This window comes from Cynocephalus volans, chromosome 4 (assembly GCF_027409185.1).
Source record: "Cynocephalus volans isolate mCynVol1 chromosome 4, mCynVol1.pri, whole genome shotgun sequence".
Taxonomy (NCBI): domain Eukaryota; kingdom Metazoa; phylum Chordata; class Mammalia; order Dermoptera; family Cynocephalidae; genus Cynocephalus; species Cynocephalus volans.
In genome coordinates, this window is record NC_084463.1 from 71,201,580 (window position 1) to 71,223,586 (window position 22,007).

General features: G+C 34.8%; 1 protein-coding gene across 2 annotated transcripts in view; it reads right to left on the bottom strand.

Annotated features, from left to right (window-relative positions):
- The window catches only part of DYNC2H1 (dynein cytoplasmic 2 heavy chain 1), a 321,263-nt gene that overhangs the window by 10,268 nt on the left and 288,988 nt on the right, over window positions 1–22,007 (bottom strand). For both annotated transcript variants that reach the window (XM_063092854.1, XM_063092855.1), the window contains 3 exons: window positions 20,052–20,161; window positions 19,353–19,434; window positions 6,803–6,919 (listed from right to left, as the gene is read on the bottom strand). In XM_063092854.1, coding sequence (XP_062948924.1) covers window positions 6,803–6,919; window positions 19,353–19,434; window positions 20,052–20,161 — 309 coding nt within the window. The remainder of the gene's footprint in view (window positions 1–6,802; window positions 6,920–19,352; window positions 19,435–20,051; window positions 20,162–22,007) is intronic.

Consider the following 22,007-nt stretch of genomic DNA (forward strand, 5'->3'; position numbering starts at 1 on the left):
TTGGATGGAATGTTCTGTAGATATCTGCCAATTCCAATTGGTCTAGAATATTGTTTAGATCTTGTGTTTCTCTACTGATTCTTTGCCTAGATGATCTGTCTAATATTGACAGTGGGGTGTTCAGGTCCCCTGCTATTATGGAATTAGTGTCTATTTCCTTCTTTAGGTCTAATTGAGTTTGTTTCATAAATCTGGCTGCTCTAACACTGGGTGCGTACATATTTATGATTGTTATGTCTTCTTGATGGATCAGTCCTTTTATCATTAAGTAGTGTCCCTCATTGTCTCTTTTTATGGTTTTTAGTTTAAAGTCTATTTTATCAGATATAAGAATAGCTACTCCAGTTCCTTTTTCTTTTCTGTTTGCATGGTAAATCTTTTTCCATCCTTTCACTCTTAGTCTATGTGAATCTTTATGGGTGAAGTGGGTCTCTTGCAGGCAGCATATGGTTGGGTCCTCCTTTTCGATCCAGTCAGCCAGTCTGTGTCTTTTGATTGGGGAATTTAAGCCTTTTACATTAAGAGTTGTTATTGAAAGGTGTTGATTTATTCCTAGCATTTTATTGGTTGTTTGGTTGTCTTAGGTGTCTTTTGTTCCTTGCTTTCTGATTTACTGTTTGGTTTCTGTGTTTCTTGGTTCCTTAGGTTGTAGATAGCCTTTTTGTTTGTTTGTTTTCTCTTCATGGATGCCATTTTTATTATACTAGTGCGTTTTGATTTTTCTTGGGTTTTTATGGCAGTGGTAGCTATTTTTCAGGAACCAAACCCAGTACTTCCTTGAGGATTTCTTGTAAGGGTGGTCGTGTGGTAGTGAACACCTGCAGTTTTTGTTTGTCTGAGAAATATACTATTTGCCCTTCATTTCGGAAGGATAGCCTTGCAGGGTAGAGTATTCTTGGCTGGCAATCTTTGTCTTTTAGTATTTTGAATATATCATCCCATTCCTTTCTAGCTTTTAGGGTTTGTGATGAAAAGTCTGATGTTAGCCTGATTGGGGCTCCCTTATAGGTGATTTGACACCTCTCTGTTGCAGCTTTTAAGATTCTCTTTGTCTCTGAGTTTTGCCAATTTGACTATGACATGTCTTGGGGAGGGCCTTTTTGGGTTGAATACGTTTGGAGATCGTTGAGCTTCCTGGATCTGATGATCTGTGATTTTTCCTATACCTGGGAAGTTTTCTGCCACTATTTTGTTGAATATGTTTTCAATGGAATCTCCATTTTCCTCCCCTTCTGGAATACCCGTGACTCGGATATTTTTTGCGCTTAAGGTTGTCTGATATTTCTCTCAGATTTTCTTCAATGTCTTTGATTCTTTTTTCTTTCTTTTTGTCTGCTTGTGTTATTTCAAACAGCCCATCTTCAAGTTCAGAGGTTCTCTCTTCAACTTCGACAAGCCTGCTGGTTAAACTCTCCGTTGTGTTTTTTATTTCACTGAATAACTTCTTCAGTGCAGCAAGTTCTGCTACGTTTTTTTTCAGGACATTGATTTCCTTGTACATTTCCTCTTTTAGGTCCTGTATACTTTTCCTCATTTCATCATGATGTCTAGCTGAGTTTTCTTGTATCTCATTCAGTTTCCTTAGAATTATCACTCGAAATTCCTTGTCAGTCATTTCAAGAGCTTCTTGTTCTACAGGATCTTGAGTTCGAGATTTATTAACTTTTGGTGTTGTACTTTCTTGATTTTTTGTATTTCTGGTATCTTTTTTTTGATGTTTATTCATTGTGGCAGGGGGTTTCACAGTCCACCAGTTTGAGACTATTGACTAACTAAGATGTTGCTGTGGTTGCCAGTTTGGTATGGCTACCTCCAGTGACTGCTCAGTTGGCCTCTAGTGCTTTGTGTGTATGGTTGCCTCGGGTTTGGGCCTCTCCGGGGAGTCACCTCTCTGGTCAGCTTGGACTCTGCTGCGCTGCTGGATCATGGGGCCGTAACGCAGGGTGTGTGGTCTCTGCTGAGCTTCCACTTCCCGTGCAGGAGTTCTCCCTGTTGCGTGCGCTCTGGCCCGGGCTGTTGGATCGTCCAGTGGCGGCCCCAGAGGGTGTGTGGTTTCTGCTGAGTCTCCGCCTCCCTAGCTGGACGTCTCCCTGCTCTGAGTGCACTGGGCTGGGCTGTGACGTGTCTTCTGCAACCCTCGTCTATCAGCTGGGCCTTCAAGACCCTGCTTGGCACCACCTCGCCCAGGAAGTCTACCAGGTGTCTGCTAGGCGCAGACGACCGGTCTCTCTGGGTGCATTTGTAGCACTGTGTAGATCTTTCTCAGGACTTATCACCTTCCTCCTGGTATCACGGTTATTTGTGTACTTGTCTTATCTCCCACACCAGAGCGTGAGCTCCTTGGTGGAGGAGCCCACAGCACACGGTTCACCTTTGTATCCCCCCGGCGTGGATAGAGTCCGGTGTTCGCCCGCAGTCAGCTCTCCGGCATGTTCAAGCGGACTTGGGAACTCTCCACCCACACTATTCCTAACCCGAAATCGGTTAGGCGTTTTTCCGAACTGGTGGCCACAGAGATTGTATCTGCCTCCCAGTGACAGGAAGCTTACCGAGGGCCGGAGCCCAGGGTGCGGTGGATTGACAGTCGGCCCCGCCCGTAACTCCTTGCCCTCCCGACGCTGGCCGGGACACCCCACGCCACCAGCCCCGCCAGAGAACCGTGGAGGGTGTGGGTGGGGAGGCCAGCCCACAGACCCCGGGAAGCCCCGCGCCGGGGCAAGCAAGTTGGAAGGCTCAGTGAGTAGTCGAGCCGGGCGAGGAGGCCAGGATTGGCTGAGCCGGGCTGGAGCTGCCACCACCTGAGAAAATCAAGGCAGCCCTCGGGGCGGTGAGTGGCCCGGTGACGCAGGCGGAAGCCAGGCGGGCGTCTGCCCCCCGAGCAGGGCCGGGCCGGGGGTCACTCACAGGGCTGTGCCGGGTCGGGTTGCTCCCTCTCTGCCTCTGCTTTGTCTCCGTCCTGTTCTCGGCCGCCGCTGCCTCGGGCTGCTCAGTCGGTCCCGCGGTACGGCTCGGGCGCTCCCAGGAATCTTCTTTTATGCCGGCCTGAAACCTCGAATCCTGAATAGGGCAGCTAGCCGCCTTCAGCGCGGCCCCGGCCTCCGGGATCCTGGCTGCATCAACACCAGCCCTGGCGCTGCGTTCCCTGTTTAGAGACTCGCTTTTGCAGCTAGGAAACGGTTCTTTTCCTGCTCTGTACTTCACAGCTGTTGCCTGTAAACGGGGCAGCCTCTCCTGCCATAGGCAAAGTGGCAGTCAGCCCCCACGACCGGCCACGAGCAGTGGTCCTCCCTTAAGAGACGGCAAGAGGAAGGTCCACAAGTTTCCCGGCTGCTTAAGGCCCAGTGGCCACCTTTTCCACCTCAGCTACTCTGCGCCAACCGCCGCAGCCACTGCCATCTTGAAGCCCCCCTCAATTTGAATCTTAACTGCCTACCTGTTAACTATATGACTTTGGGTAAGTTACATAATCTTTTAAGCCTCAGTTTTCTTAGTTTAAAATAAAGATGGTAATCCTTATTTCAAAAATTTTTGCAAGTCTTAAATACCTTGTATTTTAAACACTTTGCACAGTGCTCATAATCAGTACAAGTAAATGCTGATTATTATTGTTTAAACGCTAATGCTACCATTCTGGGATCCATACCAAGCAACTTAACCCACCTGATTCTCAGTTTCTTCATCAGCAAAGCAGAGAGAACCCGCTCTACCAAACACATAGGATTGCTATGAAAGTATAATTGTATTTCACCCTGTGCCAATCTATTATTCACCCTCTCACCACTAGACTGATTTTCTAAAACTACAAATCTGATCTTACCCCACTCTTGTTCTAAATTCTTAATGGATTTCAACTGAGTATAACGTGGTCTAAACTCCTTGGCATGGCTACTCAGCTTTATCATACTTGGTCTTGCCTTCCTCTCTGACCATACCCCCCTACCACTCTTCTAGATGTACTATACTCACACTTCCCAGAATAACCTAAGATCTTTCATACCTGCATGCACTCACATCTGCTGTCCCTTCTATCTGAAATGCCTTATCCCCTACCTTTTTTTGAATTTGTCCTTGAACTCTTACTACTCATACCTCAAGTCACAGTTCAAGAGAAGCTGCCATCTCTCTCTGTGAGGTCATCTGACTTTCCCTCATCTGCTCACATATGGCAGTTAAGGCCTCTTTCATCTGCCAGAGCACTTTATATTAACCTCTATAACTGCTTATAATTCAGACTTATAATTCTGAACTGTAATGGTTTCTTTACTTATTTGCTCCTCCAGTCAACAGAATACTCTTTGATGAGAGAAATTTGTTTATCTTTGTAATTGCAGTGTTCAGCATAATATCTACTACATAAAAAACAAGTATTTAATGATAAGTGAAAACACTAGTAAACTATAAAGCACTACATGAAATAAGATAATTATTATCACACCACTATAAAAACATTTAAAAATATTAATATAATATTACTATTATTATAAACAGGATAAATTAGACTTGCCATGCATGAGTCACTGTGCCAGGTAATTTACACACATAGAGACTTATTTAATCCTCAACATGGTCCTAGACAAACATTATCTCCATTTTCAAATGAGGAAACTCACTCAGTGAGGTTGGGTACCCTGCCTAAATTACTTAGATCATAAGTTTGGGAGGTGGAACTGGAACTGGAATTCAGGTCTGTTGTACTCTAAAATTTTGTTTTCTGAAACACTTAGCAATATGTCTCATTGTATTTTTTTCTTTCTTAGAGGATACGGGAGAGACAGTTTAAAAGCAGTAGAACTGTACGGAAAGATGAGGCCCACTGTAAAGGAAGGAGGGAAAAAAGGAAGTAGGGAAGTGGCAATACGCCCTTCCTTTGCATGTCATGAAAAAGTGCAAAAGCCTAAAGGGAAATCCTTATATAAAAACAGTAAAAAAAATTTGTATTACCTTTTAGCTACTTATTTTATAGGCTAAATACACAATTCACCTTACCCTTCTTTACATGAGCTATTTTTCAAATTGAATTATTTTTAGCTTTTTTTAAAAAAAAATTTATCCTTATTTTTTATTTTTGTTTGTTTGGGCAGCTGGCCTTTACAGGGTATCTGAACCCTTGACCTTTATGTTATCAGCACTGCTCTCTAACCAAGTGAGCTAACCGGCCAGCCCTATTTTTAGCTTTTTCTTCCAATTCTGATTTTTTTAAGTATGATAAATAAAATTGGCTAGAAATGATACATGAAGTACATGAAATGTACTTGAAATGATACATGAAGTAAAAAACTGCAAAGGTATCAATTCCTAGTCCTGTAACGTCACATTGCTTTTCATACAACCTCATAACAAACTGTCTTTGCTCATAACAGCATTGAATCCCTAATTTGTACTCAGTTTGTGGTTAATTATGTAGGTATTGCTCCAGGCCATTTTCTCCTACATTTGCTCTCCATGCTCTTATTGTTATTGCTGAGGTTTCTCCTTAAGTGAACCAGTTTATACTTGTCCTTTGCTTCCTCCTCCTCCCATCAAGGTCATTATATGTATTTTAATTTTATTTGCCAGAGAATTAGCACTTCACATAATTTGGATTCATTAGTATTTATTTCTGTCATCACACAACTTTATAGTTATAACCCTTGGCAAATACCAACCTTAACTTTTGTATGTAACTTTTAATTTGGTTCACACATCTAAGGTCAAAATATGTGTAATCCATAATTTACAAACTTTTTGTAGAAATTCCTTATATGAATTAAGAGCAATATTGAAATAAAATAAAGGTTCTTTGACTTCTCTCTTCATTTGTCAGTTATTCTAATATTGGAGAAAATTAAGCTGATATGGGGAAAAACTGGGGGCTTCACAGCTCTTTTAGGTCAGAGGTTACTCTTATAGCTTTCTAAGCAATGACTGCTAATTATTGCTACAGTTTTAGTTAGTTTTGTTAAAAAATAAATACTCTGTTGCTTTTGATTTTCATTCTGGGAAGAGAATTACAATAACTACAAAATTCAATGCACTGTTTTCCAATTTAAAAAATTCATTTTTCTTGTAGTGAGCAATATATGAAGTAGTTTTGTTGCACATTAGATATAGGATCAAAAATTCAAAGTTTATTCACATATATTCATATTTGCATTCTTAAATATCATTGTTAAGAAACATTTTGTGCTTCATCTATGACTATGTCCTATCTTAAAGTCATATATGCCCCAAGATTTACTGTTGAAAGTTCTTACAATAATTGCAGGTTTTAAAAGGGGACAGAGTTAACCAAATAAGTCTTTGTCAAGATTTTCTTCATCTGCCTATCAGCAGCATGACATGATGTGATATAAAGCCATGTATTAACACCCTGGTTCTGTCACTGTCTGTGTACCTGTGGGAAGTCATCTAACAACCTCCGTGGGCACACACTTCCTCATTTGATAATGGGAATAATAATATTAGACTTGCACAGCTTCTCTGAGGAGTATTTGAGGTAAAGTATATAAAGCACCTAGAACATTGCTGAAAATAAGAGGAACACAATACATGGTAGTTCTTATTATCATCATAGGCTTTTTTTCTTACTAGGCTATAAATTCTTTAGAAATTAAACTGTTATTTCTTCCACAGCAAAGTGAAGGTTTTAAATGTCCTGTACATCTTAAATTATAAAGGATAAATATTTTGACTCCAAGTTGTCAAATGCACGTGATAATAGAAAGCAAACAAAAATACATAGGCCAAGCATATCATATTGAAAAGATAAACTCTAAGAGTGATTTGATGAAATTAAAACTTGTGCCTGTTAAGAATGTATTACCTGTGGAATCCAGCCCATAAAACAAGGGAGAACTGATGACACACTAGGAGAATCATGCTGATTTTCAGAAAGTCTATTTCCATCAAAACTGCATCCTTCCAAGAATAAGCCACTAATCTGCCATAGAAAAACATAAATAATTAAAATATGTATTATGTCTTAAGAACAAAGGCAACACTTTCTATTGTGGCTATGTATTCCGAATACTATAAAAACAAAGATTATGGTATTAGAGAATAAAGAAGGTAAGACCTGGGCCAGTGTTTACTGTAAACTTCCTTTAGAATGAATTCTCATTTTTAGCAAATGTTTTAGAAAAAAATACTTGCAAATGTCATCACTTATATAACTGCAGGTGCCTTGGCATTAGATAAATAGAAATGTACCAGCAAAGCCAAAAAGTTATTATTTCTCTAGGAAAAGGGGAAGAAAAGCATAATTAGAGAGCAAATGTGTTCCCTGCTTGGAACTCTGACATCATCTTTCAAAGAAGAGAACGAAGTTCAGAAAGCTTAATGAAAAAAATTCTGACATGGCAGGGCAGAGCTGAAGAAAGAACAAAAAAGGAGAGGAGAAAGAGTTAATGTCTTTCTCGAATGTAAACTCAGTGTAAATTTAAGAAATTCTGAAGATAAAATATAGTTCTTCTGGTAATATTAGCTTCATATTTCTTCTTTACACATGTTCATTCTTTTAGTTTCTGCTGTGTTAATCTATCCCATCTAAAGGCAACAAATGTAGACTCAGTATTTTGCATTCACAGCTCTTCCAACATTTTGCTTCAGAGCCACACCCATATTCTCCTAATTTGAACTTGGTACAAAATAGAAACAATCTCATAAATATTATATAGTACTTTCAAGTTTTAACATACTAAATGAAAGAAGAATTGAATTTAGAGTCAAAGGAACTTAAAGTTGAAAGAATTAAAATCATTTTCAGCTATATTATAGTTAGGGAATGGTTTGGGTACTAGGAGGAACTAAAAGATAGTTTTGAATAATCATTTCATACCTAACTTTACAGTAAGATTCCTGTTGCATGGAAAAGATAAGCAACTTTACTGTTAGTGAAAGAGCTAGGATAAAGTTCAATATTCTTTGTATTATACCACCAATGTGATACATATGTCACTTTAAGAGTTTGTGAAATATTTTGACCTTGAAAAAAAATGCAGAGTCTATATGTAAAATTTAGAGTCTTGCTAATTTCAGTGATAGAGACTCTCCAGGCAAGATAATTATTCTAAGGCCTACTCTAGAAATTTCATCAAGTTTTGAGCTTCATTAGTCTGCACAGAAATATACAAAAGTAGCCCCCACTGACAGTGCCACACTTTGAACAATGTCACATAGACATACTGAGATACAAGCTCATCATTTTCCTCTTCTAACCCAGCCCAGGGATGGCGGGGGGCGGGGGACGGAGACGGGGGAAACTATTCTCTAGGGCCTTATTTCAATAATTGACACTATTTACCATGTAGTTGTCTAACAGACACCAAGAAGACATTTTTGGCTCCTCTCAAACTTCCCACATGCTTTCAATTATCATGTTCTGCCACTTCCAATAAACATCTTCTGAAGCTGTCCTCTCTCCACATCCTCTATCACTACCATAGTCTGGACACTAAAGTTCTGGTTCCAACTACCAAATGGCTTCCTAACAGATTTCCTGGACTCTGATCCTCGGTATCTTCAATCTGCTCTTTACGTTGCAGTCAAAGCATTCTTTCAAAAACAAATCTGATCATGTCATTGTCTTGCTTTTTACAACCCTTCTATAGCTTCCCACTGTCCTTAAGGTTAATCTCCAAACATGACTTAAAACCCTTTGTGAACTGGCCACTGCCCACCTCTCTAGTGTCAGTTTTCCTTTTCTACTCTATGGAGTACTCTAACCTCACTTGGTTTCAGTTCAGGCCTCGAATGCACATGTTCTCTCATCTCTAGACCTCTGTACATATTCCTTCGGCTTTGAATCCTTATTTCTTACCAACATTTCTTGGCTAGCCCTTGCTTATTCTGCAAATCTCACCTTAAACCTTACTTCCCTGGAGATTACAAAAACTGGAGTTTTTGTGTGGATATGTTTTTATTTCTCTTGAGTATATGTCTAGGAGTGAAACTGCTGGATGATATGTTAGCTCTATGTTTATCTTTTTAAGGAATTGCCAGACTGTTTTCCAAAGTGGCGGCACCATTTTACATTCTCACCAGGAATATATGAGGGTTTCGATTTTGCCATATTCTTGCAAGTACTTATTATTATCTGTCTTTGAATATAGCCATCCTAGTGGGTGGGCAGTGGTATCCTACTGTGGTTTTGATTTGCATTTTCCTGATAACTAATGATGTTGAGCACTTTTTTATGCTTACTGGCAATTTTTATATCTTCTTTGGAGAAATGTCTATTCAGATGCTTTGCCCATTTTAAAATTGAGTTGCCTTTTTATTATTAAGTTGTAAGAGGTTATTACAGGTTCTAGGTAGAAATCCCTCATCAGATATATGATTTGTAAATATTTTCTTCCATTCTGTGGGTCAAAATACAATATTTAAAAACAAGTTTAAAGATATTACACCTTCTGAAAAATATAAAAAATAATTTCTGGCCTCATATATATCACATAGGGAAAACAAGATTGAAAAGAGACCCAAAACTTAATTATTGTAACTGTTGGTTTCAAATTTGCAAGATGGGAAAAGTTCCTGAAGAATGTTGTCATAGCAAAGACTGCTCTTGATTTTGTTCATGAAGAATCCATTCTCACTTCTGGTGACAGCTTCTTGACTCCTTTTTTGAACTCACTCCTCTTCCACTGGTGCAGCACTGATAGGACTCTCAGCCAAAGTACCCTCTTCCTAGTAAATGGGGATAGGGGATGTGATCCAAGGCAGGCCAATCATTTCCTCTCTTGGAAAAGAGCTGAATGCAGCTGACTCATTCCAGTGGTGTCCTCCGAGGAGACCGCTCTTTAGTCTTTGCCATTAGAAAAAACTTAAATTCCCAGAGCTGCTCTTGTTCTTATCCTTTTTGAAGCTTGCTTCTTTAGCTTTTCCTTTGGTTTTTGAGTCACCCCAAATCTTTTCACTACAATAAATCCTCTTTCTTAGATCATCTAGAGTTAGTTTCTTTTAACTGCAACCCAATGATACTTTTTTTTTTTTTTTTTCCCAAATCCCCATCCCAGTACCATCTCTCATCAAGCCAAGCACTTGAGTATCATGTACGGAAAAATGAAAGCAAGCTCAGTTACTCTTTGATCCTAAGACATTTTGGTATGAGTCTGAACATTGCAGGGTTGTATTTTTTATCATGTACTTATTTAATTTCTACATACAAATATTTTTATTTGCGTCTAGGTCCAGAGAATTCAAAGTATGGCTCCACTGTTAAAAGCATAGGCTTTAGAATCAGGCTTCCCAAATTTCCTCAGTTTCCTCATCTATAAGATGGAAGAAAAATATTATTTAGCTTAACTGATTATTGTGGAGATTAAATGATTAATAGGGATTGGAATGGTATCAATACATTACACTCTTGTTCCAACTGGAGTTCTGCATTAAAGGAAGGAATAAAAGCAGATAGATGCAAGTGATTACCTTTATTGCTGAGAAAGATAGCTTAGAGGACATAACAGTTATCTAGACAAATGGACTTCCTATTATTAAATGCAAGAATTAGGCATGCCTAATTTCTACTTACAATAGTGCTAAACTAAGGAGAAATTTGCCCTAGGGGCAGAGACTTCTCTGAAGGAGCACAGCAGAATGTCTACACTCAAAACAAAAGCACAAGGAAGGGGCAGTGTTAGGTACTGGGTTCTTTACCAAAACTCATAGCCAGATGAAGGGACTCCTCTGGGAAGGGAGGAGTGAGGGAGAAGGTAGAGAGAATCTAGGAGTATCAACATCAGTAAATATTCCTCCACATATAAGAAAACAAAGAGTGAGAAATAAGAATTCCTCTGTCACAGTTTTTTAGATACTTGGAAAATTGCTTCTTACCTAGTAAGAAGTTAAGTTTTAGCTATTATTCATTTAATCTAATCTAATAATTTTTAGACATTTAAAATTATTTTAAATAGACTGTATCCAGTTAAGTGGAAAAAATAAAGGTACGAGTTGAAACTATTTGGATAATTCCAATCAAAAAAATTTTATCTATAATATTTAATTTTGTAAAATATTTTCCCAATTTATCCCAGATAACTGAGTCTACTCTATCACTTCATTTATACATCAGTCAGGAAATGTGTTAGAGCATGCTTTCTAATTTTATCAATGTTGCACTTTCACTGTTTATTCATCCCCATTAAATGATAAACCTTATTAAAGTGCTATTTATACTTATGTATATACTTATGGGGCATACTTCATACTTTCTGCTAAACATAGAAGTCTGTTTTGCCATTAGTGTCTTATTGTGCATGACACATTCTTTGGATGCACAGAATTATTGAGACCACAGCTAATTTGTTTACATTGTATTAAAAGAATCAATATTGAGGCTATCCCTTGATATCTGTGCAAATATTTTATTTGAGTAGAATATAAATAATTATTAAGTGAAAGGCATCTAAATGTGCATCTCCTGTCATAATATTTCCTCTAGTTATTTTTGTTTTGCTTGTAAATGCATAACTTTCAATTTAGCAGAACAGAATCAGACTAAAATCATTAAACCAAAAAAAATCTGCACTCAAATAATGTTATTCACATTTGAACCTTTGATCGAAGCATCTGAAAACAGAAGGGCAATTACAAAAGTGTGAGAAGTTAAAAACACACGCATTTGGTTTTTGTTTATAGTTTCAAAACCACTTATTCAGGGATAATGTGGCTCAGGCCAACCACAATTGCATATTTCACATAACTACCCACCATGGTCCCAATCTATTTTGGGAGGGCTGTTTACAAATATAAGATCTTATTCCACTCTTAGCTTCTCACTTCAATAGGGGTTAGCAACAGTGACAGTAGTGACTTCTCTAGAAATAGAATTAAAGCCATTAATTTATTTTATAGATGATGCAGAATTTCTTGAATGCTTCTGATCTTAACTTGAATTTCACTTGGATTTGACTGAGTTTTATGTGAAAGTTTTATTTTGATGTTATTATATGGCTTTAATTGCCTGAACTCTCCTTTTAAAAATTATAAAATATTTCAAACATACAGAAAATCATAAAAATAGCTTTATTAGAATTTAACATACAGCCATGTTTCATATTTCTAAGCAAATAAACCATTAGATATAGTTGAACCTTTGTATATATCTCACCTTTCCTGTTCCTCTTCTTGCTCATCCAACACAGTCATTATCCTGAATTTAGTTTTATATAATTGCTAAATATATATGTATCCATAAACAATAGTATTATTTTTCATGTTTCCAAACTATAAAGGGTAATATGTTTTATACACTATTTTGCAATTACTCTTTTCTCTTATCATTGGTTTTAAGGTGCATCCATTTTGTTCTTTCATTTCTAACAGCTGTATATTTCATTTTATTAATATAAAACAAATTATCGATTTTTCTGCTGATGAATATTTATTTCTAATTATCTACTTGTCTTAAGAAATCATGAATAAAGATACTTTCCTGTACTTTTGTTTCTAACATATTTTTCAAAAAGAAGTTTTATTTTTGTAACTGTGCTTTTTAAACCTTTGGAATCAATTTTTATTTATAATATAAAGTATGGGTCAAATTTTATCATTTTCTGGATCAGTGGGCAATTGTCTCAGAATCATTTATAAAATAGTCCCTCTATTCCCCCAATTTGTAATGACTGCAACTTTTGCCATGTGTCATATTTCCATATAGGCATATATCTGTTCCTAGACTTTCTATTATGTTTCATTAGTCTCTCAGTCTTTCCCTATATCAATACCATACTGTCTCAATTACCACAGCTTAATAATAATAGTTATAATGATGATAATGATAATAATACTGTGTCAGATTGAAAAATATGGACCAAAATTCCTCCCATCCTGGCATGCAAACCCCTTTGCAATGTAAGCTTTGAAAATAGAGTTTCTTTTCCATTCCTTGAATTTGGGCTGGCCTCGTAACTTGCCAATAGAATGTGGTAGCAGAACTTTAAGCAACTTCTGAAGCTAGGCTTTAAGAGGCTTTGACTTCTTGGAATGCTGCACAGAGACCACCATGTAACAAAGCTCTTCTAGTCTCTTGGAGTACGAGAGGCCATTTGGACTTCAGACTGAGGTACCCAAGTCCATAGCTAACACCAGCTACCAGATAATGTGAGGCTGGCATGGACCTTTCAGTCTAGCTGACATTGCTGAATGCAGATGCAGATGAGTCTACCTAAATCAGCAGAGGAACTGGCCAGCCAAACCACAGAATGATAAGAAAAGAATAAATTGCTATTGTTTTAAATCACTAACTTTTGAGGTGGTTTGAGTAAATGCTAACTGAAACTTATAAATTTGTACAACAAATTAAAAAAACACTTTGGGATTTTTGTTGAGATTGCATTAAATTTTTAGAATTGACTTTGAGAAGTTTGACATGTTTAAAGTACTGACTCTTCCTATATTTGAGGGTACTTCAGAACATTTGTGGAAAAATAGAACTAAAAGATGATATGAATCTTTTCATGAGTGTTTTGAAGTACCCTTGTATGAACATGATTAATCTTTTCACTACTGAGTTCTTCTTTCATATATTTTTCCATTTCTTTACTCTCAAATGATCTGTGCGACAATGATTTAGATTTATATCTTTAAGCAGCATATAACTTAATTTTATTTTTTTGCCAATCTGATAATCCGTATCTTTTCAGTGGTAGAGTTAATATGTTTACATTTATTGTTATTAAGCATATCATTGAAGTTATTTCTATTATTTTACGATTTTTTCTTTTTTGCTTAATTTTTCTCTTTTTCTGCTATGGGTTGTATATTTATTTACATGTTTAACCATGTATTTTTAAATGCATAACTATGAAATTTTCCAATGAATTCTAATAAGTTCTTGAAGTATTCAATACTCCTGAACATAACATGGATTTTAGCACATTATTTCTAACCTAATTATTGCTGTTTAGAGTTTTGGTTTTAAAGATAATGAAAAAGTTATATTTTATAGTCAGTACTTAAGTTACTTAAATTTAGTTTAAATTATTTAGATAATAAAATTAAATTATTTTGTTAATTTTGTGGTTCACTATTGTTTTTTGTATTCATTGCTTTCTCTCTGTATTTTCTTTTTCCAGAAGTACATTTCAACACTTCCTTTATTGAGGCTCTGTGAGTGATAGGTCCTTGTAGTCGTTGAGTTCCTAAAGTGTCTTTTTATTGCTTTCATTATTGAATAATATTTTCAGTGAGAATAAAATTTGAACTTAATAATTATTTCCCCTCGGAATTTGAATATATTATTCCATTGTCTTCTGACATCTAATATTGCAAATGAGAAGTCCAGCTACAAAGGATAATTAGCCTAACATAGGATTCCCCCCATAGATTTCTGTACTGACCTTTCCATATCTACATACCTACAAGATTTATAATGTCACTTTGGCAATTCTGTTCTGGTGATGTTGGGATACTGTATATCTAGCAATAGATCTGGCAGGTAGTGTGATTCAATGTCTAAAGGTGAGGCTATGTCTTTGTCTTTCAGTTCCTTAGGCCTGCAGATTTCTATAATATCATAGATCACAGATTTCTATAATGTCATAGATCCAGTGATTCTACAACAGCTTTATTCAGCCTCCTTTTATCAGAGAGATGGTGAGCCTAACCCTAGTCCTAAATTCAAGCAATGAGCCTGGTTACAGTCCCATCTCACATACTGCACTATCAATTCCTCTTATTCTAAAAGAGTCATAGCCTCTATTCATTACTTCCTACTTCTGGACTTGGAACTCAATAGAACTGTATTCTCAGCCTCACTCATAATCTTATTTTCTGTCCTGTTCCTGATGCAATGACATATTTACCTTGTATTTGAAGCCAGCCTGTGTTTGTAGTTTCTTTTTTTTTTTTTTATATTTTATCTATCATTATTATATATTTGGAGCAGAGGGGATGAATCATGATCTCCCTGGGCCATCTTCAGCATTTCTCAATTGTTTACAATCATAGTATATTACAAAAGGTAATATGAAATACCAAGAGAGTAAAGGAAAATAGGTAGACATATATGCAAGAGGATATCTTAAATAGATCTCTGATAATGAAAGGAAAATAAGGTTTGTACTAAATATGTTGGGTCTATTTAATTGTAAACGGTATTTTTGAAAAAAAACTGTTGTAAAATATTAAAATTAATCTGTATAATGGTTTCATAAGTATGTTCACTTTTTGAAAATTCATAAAGCTATACTCTGAAGATCTGTGCATTTTACTGTATGATGTTATTTCACTATCAAGGTTCACCCCCGCAAAAAAAAAAAAAAAAAAAAAAAAGGATACAGAGGTCAACATAAAGAAGTTCCATGTATAAGCCAAAGACCAGGAATGAGTACACATGCAAAAGAATAATAAGTGCAATTTACGAAAACATTAAATATATAAGAAGTTCACAATGATACTTACAGAAGAAATGTCATTGAACACTGCCAGAAATAGTGTTATCAACACCATATTTTGAATAGTCCCAGTTCAAGTTTAAAAATTCAACATATATTCTTTATTTTCTACAGAAAATGTATTTCATGGTATCTAGATAACCACTTAGACCTACTTGATGAGCCTTCTTGAAAGAAGAATTCCAGCTAATAAATGTGGAAGGAATAACAGAATTAGAAGAACCAGTATGTAACCTGTAATTAATTATTCATGCAATGATTATCAATGGCTAAAACTATCAGAAGGAAGACTGATGAAAGTTTAAATGAGGAATCAGGCTGTCACCACCAGTACTCATGACCAATGTTAGAATCACTGAAAATAGGAAAACAACACACTGTGTGCCTCATCACATAATGCAAAATGGAGCACACAGTGCCACCTACAAAGTACTCTTGCCCTCTCCCCACAAAAAGTGAATCAAATCATGCCTCTGGAACTAATTTCCATTTATAAAAATGAGGAACAGAAGAACAAAAGTTAAATAATGCCATAAGGAAGCAAACAGATGAATACAGAATGTAGATCATTCTATAGAGAAGTGACCCAGTTTCTATAACAAATAATGGTATAAAATAAAAGGAGGAATCTGATCTACTTGTAAAAAGACATAAGGCACATTATAACCAAATGCAACGTGTAAATTTTGTTTTGACTCTGATTCAAACAGACCATTAGAAAGAGTTCTTTTTGGGACAAACTGGTAAATATTGTTATGGACTAAGTATTAAATGATTCCAAGGAATTATTCTTAATTTTGGTACATGAGATAATAATTGTGTTTAAGAAAATAATGATTTTTTTTTTCAAGAAATTCATTCAGAACAATGGAGGAGTAAAATAAAATGATGCCTGGAATTTACTTTAGCAAAGACAATAAAAAAGACAAAAAGAAGAAATGTTTATAAATCTTAAAACCTGTGAATACACCGATTCATTTTACTATCCTCTCTCCTTCTGTATTTGTTTGAAACATTTAATAATAGAAAGATATTAAAAATTATTGAAAGAACTTTAAAGACCAGAGGAATTAACTTCTCTGTCTAGAGTTACTGTCCAATATGGTACCCACTAGCCACATGTGCTTATTGAGCACCTGAAATGTTGCTAGGCCAATCCTCTCACAGCCTTGGAGAAGATTTAACATGCAGGCTGAACAGGTGCATTTTTTAGTACCAAGTTTCACAACTGCTTTTTGATAAATAATAAATCAATAATAGTAGTGAAGAAATTTTAGAGGACCATGTTCAGGATCTGAAAATCAATATATACAATATGTTCTCTTAAGTAGGTCTAGACGGTTTAAGATATTGATTGATTTGGAGAACTACAGCCTCACTAGCTTAACTCAGTCTAGGGTAGTAGAGATCAAAAAAAAAAAAAAAAAAGAATCAAATTCTAGAGTGACAGTAAACTTCAAGTATAATTCATATCCGAAGTTCTATTAAAACAATCTCAGTTGAAAAATTAGAAGAAGCCTAAAAGCCCCATTTAACTTAGTGATTTTGCCAAGTGCCAAGAGTGAGGGGTTTACAAAGATGACTTCTCTAATGAGTTTTTCTGGAATCTGCAGGTGAGAAGGATAGAAAATGTGCTTTTATAGCTCACATGAATGGACCAAAAAGAGGAAAAATTCTGTTGAATTATCTTAAATCTCATGCATAGAAACGGCATTTTAAATTGAAGTTGTAAACGTATGTGGAAATATTAGATTACCAACAAAAAGACATGATTATTTTCAAGTCATCATACCAAGCTTATTTATGTTACTATATATATATCATTGTAAACTCCTTGAGGACAAGATTTGGTCACACACACACATATATATATATATATATATATATATATATATATATATATATATATATATATATATATATATATATATATATATATATATATATATGTGCGTGTGTGTGTGTGTATATATATACACACACACACACACACACACACAGTGACTATTTTAATTTTTAACAATAAAATATCTTTTAATGAATCCCAAATGAAAAATGAAAAAATTCTCCTTTACCAGATATGGAGAACATTATTTCAAAATATACTTTCATTTCTAATTAAGAAATAAATATTGCCTAAATAAAACCTAATAATATATATAATAGGAATATATATGTGTATATATGAATATATATATATACTCAGTGATCTTTATAATATTTAAATAAATATTTTATAAATATTTAAATCCATTTATAACTAAGCCAAGGCTCAGACAGCTCCATTAATTGATTAAAAAGGCCACATGGCTCTTTGATTGAAAACTAAGAAAAAAATTTAAAACAAATTAAATTATGATTGTCAGCCTTTTCCATCATCTGTAGAACATAGTATATGAGCATGAGATTTTCTGGTTATGCATAACTTTATTCCCATTTTATAAGAACAGGCAACACAGTTCTGGAAATATGAATACACCTTGACAGAATAAAACTGGCTTCCCTTGCTTTTTATACTCCTATATCTGAATAATGATGCTATACACTATGTGTGTGGTTCACAGCTACTTGAGACTAGAGACCACACAACCAGGTAAATGGTTTACACATGTTCATACATCTTACCTGGATTATGCATGTGGTGTGTTCCCTCCCTCTCCTGACAGTTGGGCAACAGTGTTTGACCACCAATAATAGTTAAGGTAGTTCTCCTCATAGACTAGAGGCTAAGGTTAAAATAATAATGCAAAGGGATGAAAGAGAACCTTTCTAATTCCTTCAGGTTTAAGTGAGAATTTGATAGCATTCTATAGAGCCAAAAGAGAAAGATCTAGCTTATTACTACTGATCAGATTTCTGGCATGCTATACCACTGTAACTCATGCTAAGAATTCCTACTATAGTGGCTCTCCTATTGTAGGCTTATGCAACAGCAATTGTTTGAGGCATGTGATACACAACAAAACAAGAAAAAAATTACTACTCTCATAGGACTTACATTTCAGTAAAGTGAGACAGACAAGAAACAAATTATATAGTATGTTAGAAAGTAGTAGTGATATGAAATCAAATTTATTGAACAGGGAAGTAAAACTATATAAATGGAACTTCTGAAAAACTGGCTAAGATTAACTGTGTTAAAGAATTACAGTCTTATATTGAATTTATTTAAAAAATTGAATAACATGCACTATACTTGGATCTGAAGATGGATAAGACAAAGTTTTTGTCCTCAATGACATCATAGTCTCATAAGACAGACCAATATAGATGTAGAGAGATAATCATAATAAGACACACAGTGTCATATTAGCAGTGGAAAATGTGTTAAGAGGACAATTCTATGTGTGGGAATGAGAAAAAGGAATTACCAAAGGGAGTGGTGATGGAAGAAAAACTAGTGATACGGAAAAAGTATGGAGTTGTAGGGGGAATGTTTCCATAATATACTTTTTAATTGGTTTTATTCTTAACATTTGAATGATTATCATTGTAAAACTAATGGATTTAACAGAAAAGAGAGCTGGGAAAATTTATACTGCAAAGGAAATAGATCACCATAGATGGCCTGATTTTTTTTTTTTTTTTTTTTTAACATTTAACTAATGTACTCACAAACTATAAACTATGAGGACAAGATTTGGTCTAATTTTTTATGTATTACATTACACACACACACACTTTATTGTGTAGTAAATATTTATTAAATTGAATTTTAGAGTGGGTAACCTAAAATACTTCATGGTTTATATCATATTTTACCAAAAGTGACATTTTCAAATACTGTACCCCTAAGATTTTATATTTTGCATTACAAGTTGTTTCATGCTAAATCTTAACTTACTTTGATTTTTCACATAGGTAATTTATCTGTGCTAATCTTACTCTATAAAGATAGGTGACTTTGAGATAGGACTCTCTTATCTTAGTTGGTGATAAGTTTTAAACTGTGATAAACATCCGAAATTAGTCTGGTACCTTAATTTGCAGCTTTGCTTCTTGAAGTCGACCTTTCCATGAGGCTACAAATTTAAGGCTATCCACAGAACGACCCATTGCCCTGTAAAAGTAAAGCATCAAATGTCACAAAGAAATAATCCTCAGGGATTAAAATATGAAGAGTAATTGAAGACAGAGATATTCCTATTTAAGACTGAAATATTTCCAATGTGCAGATAATATGCTCTACTATGCATGTCTTAGACTTCACACCAAGTTTATTAAAGTTAACAGTTTATATATCAGTCTCTTCTGCAAAGATAAAAATGTTTTTGTGCAGTCCAAAATGGTAGCCACCAGCTACATGTGAATATTGAGCACTTTGAATGTAGCTAGTGTGACTGAGAAACTGAATTTTTAATCTTATTTAACTTTAATTAATTTAAATTTAAACAGATCCATGTGACTTCTGGCTACCGTATTGGACAGCACAGGTCTAGATAAATGATCAAAACTATATAAGTTAAATTTCATCTTTTTTCAATTCTGATAAAATACATCATAATCAATGCTTTTTTAAACTAAAAGTTAACTGTGTTATTAAAAATAAAGAATGAGGAAAAAACTATTTGGACTTCAACAATAAATTTGACAATCAAGGCAATGTGGTCAGAAGCAAATAAAGCAAAACAGAATTACCCTCAGGGACAAATAAATAAGGTCTTTCATTTTAATTACCTTGCAGTTTCCTGGCGAAGAGCATTAAGAAACGTGTCTGGGTGGAAGAGTTCTGATAGGTCAAGTGTATCAGAGAGAAGATCTTGTTTTTCAGCTTTATCTACCCAGTTCTGGGGAGGGATATAGATATATAAACATCTATACATACATACTCTTAAAAGATAAATAAATCAATGAAAGAGTTATTATGCACAAGTCATTACAATGAGAAAGTTTGTAAAGTCTGACATAGTAATTTGGCATAATATCCCTTCCTCATAAATAAGTTTTCTTGTACAACCTTTTGTTGGTAAAAATCTGCTCAAAATAAAAAGTCTAAAATGTGAAAATTAATCTTATGTATAGCATTTCAGTTTTGGCTAGCATTTCTAGTAATGACTTATCTCTCAAAGTGTGCTCAGCAGATACTGGGTCTAACTCAAGAGTCCTCCAGTTCTCCAAGTCTTGGCAATGCAAACTGAATTAGGGCCCCAGATCCAGATGTGAGAGTGAATATGCCACCTTACTGAATCAAGTATTATGGTGGAGGGTAATATCCAAAAAGAAATAATTCTCTGATAAAAGGTGTTTTTAAATAGTCTTTTCTACTTCTCCGTCATTTTATAAATCAACCTATACTCCATTTGGAGAAATAAAGTATGTTTATGCAATTAGTATTAGTATCCCATTTTATAAATGAGGAAATGGAGGCACAGTGATGTTAAGGGTCTTACCCAAGGTCACATAGTTAGTAGGTGCTGGAGCCAGGAAATAAACTCAGGCAAGCTTAAGTGATTTATTTCTCTAATATTTCCTTCAGGTGCTAATATGACTTAGGAGGTAGATAGCTTACTGATGATTTCTAAATCAGTCTGTTATCTCTGCTAATGCACAGAAATGGTACTACAGTAATGTCAGCTATTAAAAACTTTCAGAATTCTTATTTGCTAAGTAATTCATTTTGTGTGGCTTATATACAGTTTAGAAAAAATTGTTAATTACTGTTGTACAAAGAATGTGTTTCATGTACTATAACATTCTATTATTATCCACCCAAGCATTTACATTTTTCAGTCATGTCTAAAATAGGAGAAATTAAAATCTCCAAAGATACTGTGTTTGCATTAATATCTTAATAAATTTTACTGGTACTCATATCCTGCAGCAAAAACGTTCCTATGTCCTTCCTACCAATGGATAACATATTGATTTTATAAGTAAAAAAGGTTTAAAAAGAAATCTCCTCAACCAACTATAATTATTTCTCTTGGATATTATCTTTTACAATAGTAATACTTCATAAAGTATCTATTTTCAGTAAAATAATTTTATATTACACATAGTGTGTTTTGTTTACTCCCAAATAATTTTTATTGTTATCTGCTTGATTTATCTCTCAGCTAAATATGGTCAACAAATTATGCTTACATGATTTTCATTATAAATAATGTTTATTTCTGTTATTTTGTTATTTAAAAATAATTGTTAAATTCATATTTCCAATTATACTATTATTTCATTAATGACTTAAAATTAATTTTGAATTAAAATAATTCCAAAAGAGTTGTTGCCAGGAATAGATGTACATATGTTCAAACTAATTAAATATTAGAGTGTGACTGATAATCAGATTTTTACTTCACTAAAACCTAAATTAATATAATTAGTCAAGCAGGGAAAGCTCCTTTAGTAAAAATGTTTTTTACTAGTCCATAGGAAAAAATAATTTGTTAGTCTATTAAGCCTAAAGGTAAACTAACGCAAAAGTATTATTTGATAAGATAAAGTTTATATTATAAAGATTATTTTAATGTGTAAAATGTCTTTGAACAGCAAACTTCACAGTGAAGAATCAATAGGCATGTTTAAAAAAAAAAACTACATTCATACTGATTTATAAGCCTGGAAATAGAGAATTAAGTAGCATTATATTTAATAAGCAAAAATATGCATACATGAAATGGGCTTTCAACAAAG